The following is a 13,585-nucleotide window of genomic DNA, read 5'->3' as shown; positions in this document are numbered from 1 at the left end:
AAACTTTATCTGCACCGGTTAAAGAACTTTCCACTTCAAGTGCAAACTATTATATTCTTATTAATTCATGCGTAATGCTTTGTCAAATAATAAAATCAAATTGTAATCATTTAAATGCGGTTTTCTTTTTAATTTTGGTACGTTAGTAATTTTTCAAAACGAAATCAAATAAAAATGTGTTTTTAAAACATGTTTTTGCGATGATTGAAAACTTAGTTGCAGTAATCTTCTTCTTCTTTTTTAATAATGGCTATGTTCAATAGACGAGTTAACGCGTGACGTCACACGCACCTGCAAAGTTTAGACTCCGCCCACTGGTTGGCAAAAAGAGTAGGAATTCATATAAGCGCATATAGAGAAGGTTGACGTAATCATCGTTTTTATTGATTATCATGAACTGTATCAAATATAATTTTACTATTTATGTCTGAATAAAACATAAGCATGCGTGGAAATTCATTTTTGAAACGATTATATTGTTGTTATTATTTGTTTTTACTAAAAACGAGCTCTGGAGTGGAACACTATCTACGAGCTCTGTGTGTGGTAACCACAAACATCTCTACTAAACGCATCTTCACGTCCATTTTAGATACAAAATGTCAGAGATGGAAATTATTTTAGAATAAATTAAATTTAATGAAAGAACACAAATATCGATGAAAACAAACAACAAATAGATCGCTTTTTGTTCGCAACATATAGTAACTGATTTTAACCTTAATATATCTGTACAAACTTACCTTATTACACAACAAATAAATTCATAAATCTAATTGTTTTATTTAATTGTGCACACCAATTTTGACACTTTTGTTTCAGCATTTCTAACCTGGTGTTTAATTGCACCGTTGTTCGTCACAAGCATATTATCTCGTTATGATCGGAGAATGCCCAGACAATTACACAGAAAACATGCCAGTGTCATAAACATAGGGACCTATACTTTAATTGGGTCCCTGCATAGACCACATGTGGCAGACTTTATGATACCCCAAATCATCTCTTGGCATATTGAGCAGTCATATATACCGGTAATATTGAGCAAGCCAAAAATTAAAGCCAAAATACGTAACATTTGCTTTAATGAATAATTAAACATATTAAAAAAAGAAGATATTTGTCCGAAACGGATTAACAGGAACATGTGTATTTATATGTTAGCCAGTTTAATCATAATAATAGAGTGCTTTATAACTTTAAATTAAAATTTGTGCAATATTACTGCTAACAATTGATGTATTTAACGCGGGTACCGGCAAATGTAAACTCGGCAATTTAGTGTGAAGATTGTACGTTCTTGCATTGCACGTAACTCCATCACGAAACCAAGCAATCACAATGGATAAACACTATTTGCGTAAAATAAATCAAATAAATATATATATTTATCATAAAATGCTAGATTGTTACATTTATCACTCCTTACTACTTGTTAAGAGATTTCAATATACATGTATGCAAAGACAGTTCAATTTGCACAATATGCAGGTTTTATTTCCATTTGTATAATATTTTTTAAATATTGTAATTCAATGGAAACGAAACGAAAATTCATTATATGGAAAAGAAAATTACCACAACATTTAACGATTGTTATGTATTCCGTTTTTTATGGCTTTGTTTTATAATTGATTTAATGCGCCTCTTATAATACACTTTCGATCGCAGATGAACATTAACAATATCAACACCGTTATAGTTATAATAAAATAAATGTAAGTTTTATAAGTTTTGAAATATCATTTTTAAAGTCTTACTATAAAAAAAGAATACGGCTAATTTATTGTTTTGTTGTGTGGTATTGTCAGTATTTAGTCTACCGACCATGTTTACTCTGAGGCTAATAACTAATTTGTATTTTTATAAAGAGGAAATTATATATATGAATATACATTTATTGGTTCTAAATATGATATATTTGCACTATTGTTTAAGAGTTGTAATGTTTATTTCGGATTTTTTATCGTTTAATTGACTTAACAAAAGCCCTTTATACATGTTTTACGTGACTGTAACCAGTGTTTTTGCCAACCAGTCAGTGCGCATGCGCGGAAAATACCGAAATGTAAACAATAACAATTAACTCGTCTATACTGATACATTATGGGTATGCGCGGGGGGTTAAAAAGAAATAGATTGATAGGTTTCCCGAGTTACTCAATACACTCAGGAAAATCCTATACTTGTATCCTAATATATGTATCCCAGAAAAAGCAACTTTTTGGAAAAACCCACTTATCTGCTGGAACAAAAAACATGACCCATTTAAAATCCTTTTAAAATCACACACCATATGAACCGTATAATTTAAAGTAAGCTATCATTGGTTGATTTAAAAGACCAGCCTTGTTTGTACTGGGGTGATTAGTGGGTTTTTGTAAACTCGTGCTTTTCCGGGATAGATTTATTCAACTCCTAGTTCTGGCTACCATAACTTTAAATATCACTTTTATGATTTTTGAGTGGCGCGACTGTCAATACTATATAAACTGTACGCTGAAGTTTCTTTAGCTATCCGACTCCCAGCTAAGCTCAGAGGATTCAAGAAGAACTAATTAGTAATGTAAAACTGATGGATTGCTACTGACAGCTTTCATGCTTAACACACCAAAGACAAGAAAATGTGCTTTAAATCCATAAACTCTTTTGTTGAGGGTGTGAGCCCAATAGCTGTTATGCTTGCTTTTCCCGTTTGCCAGTTGATTTCTTCGTACTTTAATTCACAAATATCTACATGACAGTGCTCCAGCAAGGATTTGAAAAGGGCAGGTGGGGCTTTTTTGTCAAAAGGGCACTTTTGATGCACAGTATTTTGTCAAAAGGGCACTTTCGAGGGCAAGGGCATTTCTGGAATGCCTCCTCTTGCATGTTAATGTATATATTATTAATAATTGTTAGAATATATTATTCCCATTATTATTAAACAATTTAAATATAATTTATACAATGAGGAATGAATAAATTACAATGTATTGTAATAAGAGATTTATTAATCATGATGAAAAAAAAAATTGTTTAAATTTTTTTTTATTTTTTTTTTACATATGATATGTAAAAAAATAAAATAATATTTTTTAAAACCTTTTTTTTTTTTTTTTTTTAGGGCAGGGGGGGCCCTAGGAATAACAGGGCGGAGGTTCGGGAGGACAGGGCGAGGCGCCCTTCAATTTAGGCCTAGCTGGAACACTGCATGAGCATTATCTGTCGCATCATTACAATTGTTCAGTAATTAGCATTTGAAAACACAAAACAGCATGGAAATACATGGCATCTAACTGCTACAATGTCCTAAAGAGATAAAAAAAAAAGCTCCAGAGTCTAGCTAAAGAAACTTCAGTTAACAGTTTATATAGTATTGACAGACCTGTCACGCCAGTCAAAAATCATAAAAAGCAACATTTAAAGTTATGGTAGCCAGAACAATCCAGAGTCGTGTTCTGAGTCTGACTGGCTGTTTGAGAATAATATTGTATTGGGTGTAATTTTAGAATGTTTTCATACATAACCCTAGTCCACATAATAAGATGTAATCTACAGATATCATTGAAATATCAACCTCATATTTATACAAGTTATATTACCCATGCTGTATTGTAGCGATCAAGATATAAGCATTATTTTCATTGCCAAAGGAACATTTATAGGTTTTGATTAAACTTACATCATGTATAAAAACTTCATTTCTATTTAATGTTCAATAAATGTTTTATGGTTACACTTCATTTTTGATTCATACATACCTTAAACCAACGCACGTCCACACAAGTTATGTGGCTGGGTCATGGATAAAATCAAGATTCTTGCATTTGTAGTCGAGTGTTTTATCCACGAAACTAGCCAACCCAGGTCAAAGAGACATTAATATTAGTTTAATATTCTTTCAGTGGATACAATGAGAGTTTCTTCAACACCTGTCTTACTACATCGCCTGAAGTCCAGCTTTTTGAAGTCTGTAGGTCGAGATGTAGTAAAGCCAACATACAGCATTGTCACCCCGGGTCGGGTCAGCCCTGCTAGATTAGTTCCAGACCACATAGTAAAACCCTCCTATGCAATGACAGGTGTGTGAATAAATATTATTGTTTGTTTATGGTTCTGTCAAAAAATAAATTTGAAAACCGTCTTCTTATTTAAAACTCTTGATATACCTGCATTTATAACTTGTAAATATTAGAACCTAAGTCCACATATTAAATGATATCCTGTGAAATATTGTTTACACTTCATATCTGTTATAATAATTACTGGTACTAATACTCATATTGCTCCACCATAGTAAGTTAAGCATGCTTCTTTTTTTATCAGGTGAGTTACCAGAGAGACTGTTGGAACCAGAAATTAAGACAGCCAGTGAAATCAGTGGTCTACGAACCTCATGCAGACTTGCAGGGAAAATTCTAAACACTGTTGGAAAATCTATCAAGGTTCAGTTGTTGTGTACACTAATTTGTATTAAGCCCCTTTCGTTCTTGTTGCTTTTTTGAACTGACTAACTTAATATATAAATATGTGTAAGATGTATTTTTATGCCCCCAGGTAGGGTGGCATATAGCAGTTGAACTGTCCATCAGTCCGTCCGTCCGAAAACGTTAACATTGCCCATAACTTTTGCAATATTGAAGAAAGCAACTTGATATTTGGCATGCATGTGTATCTCATGGAGCTGCACATTTTGAGTGGTAAAAGGTCACGGTCATCCTTCAAGGTCAAAGGTTAAATATATGGCTTCTAAGCAGTGCAGTAGGGGGCATTGTGTTTCTGACAAACACATCTCTTGTTTTATAAAATTTCACAATCTTTTTTCAAAAGAAGTCACATATAAGTATCTTATTTACTATTACAAACTGTTGAACATTCAGAAATTTCCATTTATACCAGTGGAACTTTGCAGTTTTTCGCCATTGAGTAACTTGTTTTTAAATGAATGTGTTTCCCAAGTGATTGCCTTGAATGATTGTACTTTTTTGCTCTGTTTAGGTTGGGATGACAACAGATGCGATTGATGGAATTGTTCATGAGGAATGTATAAAAAATAATGCATACCCTTCCCCATTAACATACAAAGGTTTTCCAAAGTCAGTTTGCACATCTGTGAACAATGTGGCCTGTCATGGTATACCGGATGACAGACCCTTGGAGAATGGGGACATTGTGAATGTGGATGTGTCGGTAAGCGATACAGCTGCAAAGGCCTCCTGTCCACATAAAAACTTAAGACTTAAGTCACCTTAGGTTGCAGATTTCTAAATTAATGCCCTCTACATTTAAAGAGGTAAAATAATGTATTTTTAATGCACTCTACATTTAAAGAGGTATTTATACCCATGTCATTGTGTCTGCATGTGTGTTTGGTGAACAAATAAAAAATTATTTTTTCATAATTACAAAATACCGAAATCATTTTAGCTTTTATCAAATCCTATGAGCTACATGTTTAACAGCATCTCTACCTTCTTTTGATTTGGTTGTCATCAGGTGTATTTATGTGGTTATCATGGAGACACATCAGAGACGTTTGCTGTTGGGAAAGTGGACAAGGCTGGGCAGCAGCTGCTGAGGGTGGGACGAGAATGCCTCGCAATCGGAATAGACGTCTGCAGACCCGGTGCCAGGTTCTGTGATATCGGCATTGCCATCAGGTACAGAGACATAGGCATGGGTTTGTTTTGATATTACGCAATGTTTAACAATAGTTTGGTCTAATCACAGTTGATGGTAGATTGTTGAGCCACTCACACTTAGCCCCAGTAAGCCTACCAGGTAATGATCGAGGCTGTACACTAGTATTAATGTCATATACAACTGTCCTCCATAAAGTATTCACTTTTATTTAATCATATATGAAGTATTTTAAGAAGTGATTATGATATACAGTCACCCCTTTGTGCAGGGGCTAGTAAATGGAAGTGGCCACATTGGCTGTTGTGTGCTGGTGGTTGATGTACCCATGTGATTGTTAGATTAACCGTAGATTGTTGGTGAGATTACAGTATCATTCCCATATAAAAACTGACACCAACAGCAGAAACCATTAGCCTATAAACACTGTTGTGTACACAAAATCACACAAACTGTGTGTTCATTCAAACAGTCACAAAATCTAAGCACATTTGTTACTTTCAGTGAGCACGCCCATGCAGCAGGGTTCACAGTGATACCGCAGATCATTGGACACGGGATTGGGACGTACTTCCATGGACCCCCTGACATCTTCCATGTCGGTAGGCATTGCCAAAGTATTGCAAGAAAGCTCTAGAACAATATTTGAAGATTTAGTTTAAACCTATTTATTTTAGCTCCATTGAAAGCCCTAGGCTAATTTAAAATTCTCTCAAGTCAGTTTCCTGGGACTAGAACCAGTACTTGGTGTCTATTGGGGAGATTTAAAGAGCACTCCCACGGTGGGGATCAAACCGGTGAACTCCCGTTCGCTAGGCGGACACCATATCCACTACGCCACGGCGACCTTAAATTTTCTAATTGCTTGTAATTGTGTCGTCTGACTATGGTCAGGGGACATATAGGTGTTATTTGCTGCGGCAGTGGCGTCCGCGGCGTCACTCATAACGTTTGTGTCCCTTAAGATATTGCTTTCATATTTGGTATGCATGTGTATCTGGACAACACCTTTCAATGCGCATACAATTTTTTACCCCTGTGACCTTGACCTTGAACTTGAGGTTTTGAAATCTGCGTCCGCGATTCGAAAAAGGCTCATAACTTATGTGTCCCTTCAGATATTGCTTTCATATTTGGTATGCATGTGTATCTAGACAACACCTCTCCATGTGAATACAATTTTTAACCCCTGTGACCTTGTCCTTGAACTTGAGGCCTGGCTCGGGTTTTGAAATCTGCGACCGATGTTTGAAAAAGGCTCATAAGTACTGTGTTCCATTCAGATATTGCTTTCATATTTGGTACGCATGTGTATCTGGACAACACCTTTTCATGTACATACAATTTTTTACCCCTGTGACCTTGACCTTGATTTTGAGGTCAGCGTTCAGGTTTCGAAAGCTGTGGACACGGTTTGAAAAAAAGGCTCATAACTTCTGTGTCCCTTCTAATATTGCTTTCATTTTTTGTATGCATGTGTATCTGGAGAACACCTTTCCATGCGCATACACTTTTTTACCCCTGTGACCCTGACCTTGAACTTGAGGTCAGCGTTCAGATTTTGAAGTCTGTGATTCGAAAAAGGCTCATAACTACTGTGTCCCTTCAGATATTGTTTTCATATTTGGTATGCATGTGAATCTGGACAACACCTTTCCATACGCATGAAATTTAAAACTTGGGGTCCGTGTTCAGGTTTCGTAATCTGCGACCACGATTCAAAAAAGCTCACAACGTCTGTGTCCCAGATATTGCTTAGTTTCATATTTGGTAAGTATGTGTATCTAGACAAGACCTTTCCATGCGCCTAAAAGTTTTGACCCCTGTGACCTTGACTTTGAACTTAGGGTCCGTGTTTAGATTTCGAAATCTGCGATCCCGACCCAAAAAAGGTTCTTTACTACTATGTCTTGAGCTTTACTTTAAATATTTTTATGCCCCCTTTTCGAAGAAAAGGTGGCATATAGTGATCGGTCTGTCCGTCTGTCTGTCTGTCTGTTCGTCTGTCTGTCTTTCCGTCACACTTTGCGTTTAGGTATGAAAAATGCTCATAACTTCTATGTCTCTTGAGATATAACCTTCATATTTGGTATGCATGTGTATATGGACAAGGCCTTTCCATGTGCTAAAATTTTTTTACCCCTGTGACCTTGACCTTGAACTTAGGGTCCGCGTTTAGGTTTCGAAATCTGCGTTCAGGTTTCGAAAAATGCTCATAACTTCTATGTCCCATGCGATATAACCTTCATATTTGGTATACATGTGTATATGAACAAGGCCTTTCCATACGCACACATTTTTTTACCCCTGTGACCTTGACCTTGAACTTAGGGTCCGCGTTTAGGTTTGGAAATTTGCGTTTAGGTTTTGAAAAATGCTCATAACTTCTATGTCCCTTGAGATATAACCTTCATATTTGGTATGCATGTGTATATGGACAAGGCCTTTCCATACGCACACATTTTTTACCCCTGTGACCTTGACCTTAAACTAAGGGTCCGCGTTTAGGTTTGGAAATCTGCGTTTAGGTTTTGAAAAATGCTCATAACTTCTATGTCCCTTGAGATATTACCTTCATATTTGGTATGCATGTGTATACGGACAAGGCCTTTCCATTAGCACACAAATTTTGACCCCTGTGACCTTGACCTTGTTTAGGTTTCGAAAAAAGCTTATAATTTCTATCAAGCATTTATAGGGGGCATAAGTCATCCTATGGTGACAGCTCTTGTTAATAATAATAAACGATTTGATATTTGTGAACTTTGACAGTTTATTATAATATAAAGATGTTGAACTAGAACGTACTACAGCCACCACAAACCTGTGTGGTTAGAAGTTTCGAATTGAAGAGAATTCACAAATTATAGCTCAAAGGAGTGCATATTGTGTTTGGTCTGTCTGTGTGCTTTTGTCTGTTTGCTATTATATTTACAATATTCATTCAAAATTATTTTGGTCATTCATTAAAAAAAGTTTTACTTATTCAATATGTTACTAAATAGGAGAAAAAAGGAACAAGTTTGATTGTAACAACATTAAGAATGAATGTCCCATCCCCTATATAAAATTTGTCCCATAACACATACATAAACAAGCTCGATTAATAGTTCTTTGTTCTTTATTCAGTTGTTAATATAATGTTTCCAAGTCCATATAATTCTTTAAATTAGTTGTTAATGCAATATTTCCATGTAATTCTCCAAGTAACTAATTACGTTTCCAAGACATGACAAAATCCATGTAAATCCACCCTGACAGGACCCCATCCCACCCCACCTGGGGTTGGGTTCTGAAGATAAACCTCTAGTGTCTCTCCTATGTGTTAAATCCTTATTATTTTTAGTGTCCAAAACGCATTGCTTATATACATGTATCGTTACATAAACATGTCAACTTGATGGGTCAAACCAATTTGTTAAAATACATATATGGACGCATTTACCATCTGGCAAGTGCACATACACGACAACAAACGTCCATTTATAATGTAATCTGGTCACGACCTATAATTAACAGGGACTGTAGCCAGTTGAAAACATGTATCTGCTGTCAACAAACAAGCGGTCTCAGGCCACACTTATGTAGCCACAGGGCATGCATTATAGCGAACAAGATCTACGGTAAACATCAATTATGCGACAAAGTAAACAAGTAACACAGATATGTGCTACCATCAGGCGACACATCCAACTCGCGGATTTCTAGTTAAATAAACAGTTAATGGTGTTTTGATGAATAGGAATTGATAGTGTCTTAATAAACACACATTTAAATGTCAAACAGTTTGTATATTGGTTGATTAAAAACTAAAATTTAACTATAATTATGATTTTTACATGATTAGTTCTGTTGAAATTTCAATCCCTGACCTGTTTTTGGATTTATTTATTTTTTAATTCAAATGTCTTCTCTTATGAAAAACAATATCATATGAGAATTACATATACATATACAAACATTAATAAGATCCTTGGAATGGCCAGTGACACTTAATACCATAACTTTTTCACTGGTAACATTTTGTTACATGGCATTTAAACTTTTTTCTGTAGACAACATTTCTATGCATACATTCTGGTACCAATTATGGTATCACATTCCAACGTTATTGTTTCATGTTTTGCTGTAAATATGCTCACAAAAATTGGAAATGTTTAAATGGTATGTTAAGTTGCTATTCATGCAATTTTACTCCATGAGCAATATTTATATTCACAAATCCTTTACTCTTTGACACCTGTTTTAAAAGACTCGTAGTTCTATATAGGATGTGAGTTAGGTTATCCAACATTTTGTAATATCTGATACATAAACCTATTAAAACTAAAATTAATTTCACAGAAACATATCGTCTGTATAGTAGGCCTGAAACAATTTACAAGTAAAGGTGTATTGGCTTGATGTGACGTAGGACATTTTTCCGGAGTTTTTTTTTTCCATTGATAGGAAAATAATCTGAAAAGCAAAATAAACTGAGTTTATACACTAGAATTTATCATTTCAGTATAACACATTCAATAATAGTTTTAAATATCACTATAAATGCTTATTAAATAACTGCTTTAAATTGGTATGAACCATACTTAAGCATGAAAGAAACAGAGGGATGTACACAAATGTTAAGAGCACATATACATCTGGAAAAGAATGTTCACTTTCATTTTCAGAATGACAAGGAATGTATTTCTTATATGTAGATGTTGTTATACCAAAAGTGTTATGTTAATTGTATCTCGTTTTAATGCATAACATAAAAAAGACCTCTCACATTTAGTATGAAAACTTGACCAAATTGTTTAGAATTGATTATAAGTGACCTGTTTGTTATTAAAAAATACTGTTGTAAGTGCAACAACACCTTTGTATTTCTACAGTACAAACAAATGTAATCTTGCAGCTTTACAATACATATTCTCATTTCAGATTACATCACAAAGGAAACTGAGGAAGTTATGAGACCAGGGATGACATTTACAATCGGTAACGATCTCATTTGATTTCTTACTTTTTAGAGCTTCTTTTTAATAATATGAAAGTTAAGCTTCAAGATATCAAAGAAAATTGCTCATATGATGTTTCTGACACTGTTAATGTCCCCTATTTCCTTACAAGTATCATTTAGAAAACAATTTGTGTGGTTATAGCATTTCCAGACACATGTCACTCGGTACAGCAATATTGGGTTTGGTCCAAACAGGTTGAGGCTTAACTTCCAGTGTCTGGACACATTTTGTTCAGCAGATGTCCGATATTTAATTATTGTACAATGTGATAAGAAGAATAAAAATAGGATTTCAACTTTTGATAGCATGCAAGCTTAAAAGTTGGATTAATGATTCATTTTTGTAAGTCTACATGTGTTTCAAGGAAAATGTTGTTCTCAGCTTAAAGCCTTTCAAATTCACCAAATCTTAGCAAAAGTTTCATGTTTTTCAGATTCAACTTTTCCTCTGAAACTATTTCATGTGATAACAGACATGCATAATTCAGCAAAATAAATTCCACAGTTTGATGCTTTAAAACTACGTTTGTGCCTCACTCTGGTCAAAAACAGGGCTTAATGCATGTGCGTGCAGTGTCATCCTAGATTAGCTGCCAGCACATGCATGGACTACAATTTCTGCTTTTAGTGCATTGTTTTGTTTAATGGAAGTCTCTTCTCAGGGAAAATACAGTTAAGGGCGGACAGTGTTGTCCCTGATTAGCCAGTGCAGATTGCACAGGCCAATGAGGAACAATACTTTAGGCACATGCATTAAAACATGTTTTCCCAGAGGCTAATTCCATTTGGTGTGTAATTGAGTATTCAATGAGTACAATAGTCTAACCAATGGTTCATGTGTCCAGTAGCTAGACCATTTGTTCCTTTGTCCACTAGTCTGAGCACTGGTTCCTGTGTCCAGTAGATTAACCACTGGTTCCTGTGTCCAGTTGCTTGCCCACTTTCCTTGGTCCAATAGCTTGACCATTGGTTCATGTGTTCAGTAGCTTGCCCACTTGTTCCTGTGTTCAGTAGCTTGACCATTGTTCCTGGTTCCAATAGCTTGACCATTGGTTCATGTGTTCAATAGCTTGCCCACGGGTTCCTATGTACAAAAGCTTGACTACTCAGTCCTGTGTTCAGTAGCTTGATCACTGGTTCCTGTGTCAAGTAGCTTGACCACAGGTTCCTGTGTTCAGTAGCTTGACCACTGGTTCATGTGTTCAGTAGCTTGACCACTGGTTTCTTGTGTCCAGTAGCTTCACCACTGGTTCTTGTATCCAGTAGCTTGCCCATTCAATCCTGTGCCCAGTAGCTTGACCACTGTTTTCGTATCAAATAGCTTGACCATTGGTTCCTGTGTCCAGTAGCTTGGCCACTTGTTCCTGTTTCCAGTAGCTTGACAACTGGTTTTTGTTTCAGAGCCAGTGATATGCGAAGGTTCAGAGAGGTACAAGGTGCTGGCTGATGGCTGGACGCTGGTCACTCTGGACAACAGTCGCTCATGTCAGTTTGAACACACTGTCCTTATCACAGATACAGGCGTCAACATTCTGACCAAGTACATTGCAAACAATGAGGAAACATGATCGTGAAGGTTTGAGAGACATTGCTGACTCTGGTCATTTGAAAGTGCTTCAAGCTTTAATGGTATGCGTGTGTCTGAATTCCAGGCTGTCATGGGTTTTGTGTGTCTAGAGCCAGTGTCCACATCCACTGTTTATAGTTTACTATCAAACAATTATATAACTAGCATCAATCAGGTGCCAAAAGTTTGTTCATTGGAACAATTGGGAGAAATTAAATAACTTCAAACATTAAAATGAAGTATAGACATTTTTTCCAAATAACAGTCAATGAAGTATAGACATTTTTTCCTAATAACAGTCAAATGGACAGAGGCCACTGATTACCCCACATGAATACCACATGCTGTACATACATTTTTGGAAATTATTTCAGCAAAATTATTGGATTTGTTTACTGTATTGCTACTTTATAAGAGAACAAGAAGACCTTGATTTATTTTCACTTTCCCTGTGAGACTATCAGGTTGTTTGTTTTACTTGTCCTGTCCTATAATTTGGTTGGTCAGGACAATACTTCTGTTAACATCAAGACCTGCTTTGAGTGAGTCTTTAGACAATCGATTTCACTATCATGGACATCTGTGTAGATTCAATGTATTTAAAATTTGCAAACACCCATATCAATTGTAGATAATCATTCAAACACTAAGCATGCTGTGTGTCTTAAGTGCAAAGAACTAGTCATTGTATAATGCGGAGAAGAAATTCAAAAATCTGTTTTTCTTGAAATTGTATCATATGTCAACATCTTGTGAAGCATAATATCTTAAATAATTGTTCTAAATACTTTGACAACTTTTTACACACCATAATAACAGGAATGTTGTCTTTTAAATGTTAAGTGGAAAGTGCAAATTTCGCTTAAGGCAAATTTACTGACAGAGAATTTCGTAATGCCTTTTCATCATCTGAGCCAAATGTAAAGTTTTGTGTTCCAATTTTGTCTTGTGAATGCGAAAAGAATGTGTGATAAGTACTTTGCTCAGCATCCCAGTGAAGAAACAAAAGACCAATCATTATCGGGTACTGGCCTGTTTTCCTACTAATAACACTTCTGTTTCTATAGCCAACAGCAGGCACAAACACTTGACCAAAAGTTCTATCTATTTCGATTATACTAGCGTTTTGTCCAACACAGTTGTTCTTCGGATCTAACAATTGTTCTTCTGAATACATTATTATAACCGGCTGCTTATTTTTGGTTAATATCACCTCTTGAACGGATTAGGGACCATACGGCCCATGAACCATACGGCCCAGACCATACGGCCCAGATTCTCGGACCATACGGCCCAGATTATCGGACTATACGGCCCAGATTTGCGGACCATAAGCCCAGATTTGCAAAGCATACGGACCGTGTCTTAATTAATATTTCTTTCGTGTTCCT

At 35.6% G+C, this 13,585-nt stretch overlaps 1 protein-coding gene across 2 annotated transcripts; it reads left to right on the top strand.

The window, feature by feature from the left end:
* On the top strand, window positions 1–13,384 carry LOC127841764 (methionine aminopeptidase 1D, mitochondrial-like). Of its 2 annotated transcripts, XR_008031319.1 has the most exons (9): window positions 1–137; window positions 3,888–4,064; window positions 4,309–4,427; window positions 4,981–5,172; window positions 5,479–5,642; window positions 6,127–6,224; window positions 10,549–10,605; window positions 12,029–12,433; window positions 12,469–13,384. XR_008031319.1 is itself a non-coding variant. In XM_052370816.1 (8 exons), exons 2-8 carry the CDS (start codon window positions 3,896–3,898, stop codon window positions 12,193–12,195), a joined length of 966 nt encoding a protein of 321 aa, XP_052226776.1. In that variant the 5' UTR covers window positions 1–137; window positions 3,888–3,895; the 3' UTR covers window positions 12,196–13,384. The 2 variants fall into 2 exon arrangements, 1 of the variants encoding a protein (XP_052226776.1); XM_052370816.1 differs by having other exon boundaries at window positions 12,029–13,384.
* Window positions 13,385–13,585: the final 201 nt, after the last annotated feature.

The sequence above is a fragment of the Dreissena polymorpha genome, chromosome 8 (assembly GCF_020536995.1).
Source record: "Dreissena polymorpha isolate Duluth1 chromosome 8, UMN_Dpol_1.0, whole genome shotgun sequence".
Classification (NCBI taxonomy): Eukaryota; Metazoa; Mollusca; class Bivalvia; order Myida; family Dreissenidae; genus Dreissena; species Dreissena polymorpha.
This window is presented reverse-complemented; position numbering and strand designations above follow the sequence as displayed.

Coding starts and splice junctions, on each gene's coding strand:
- LOC127841764 (XM_052370816.1), top strand. CDS start 3,896: ATGAGAGTTTCTTCAACACCTGTCTTACTACATCGCCTGAAGTCCAGC. Junction 5,643..6,126: donor GATATCGGCATTGCCATCAG/GTACAGAGACAT, acceptor TGTTACTTTCAG/TGAGCACGCCCATGCAGCAG. Junction 10,606..12,028: donor AGGGATGACATTTACAATCG/GTAACGATCTCA, acceptor TTTTTGTTTCAG/AGCCAGTGATATGCGAAGGT.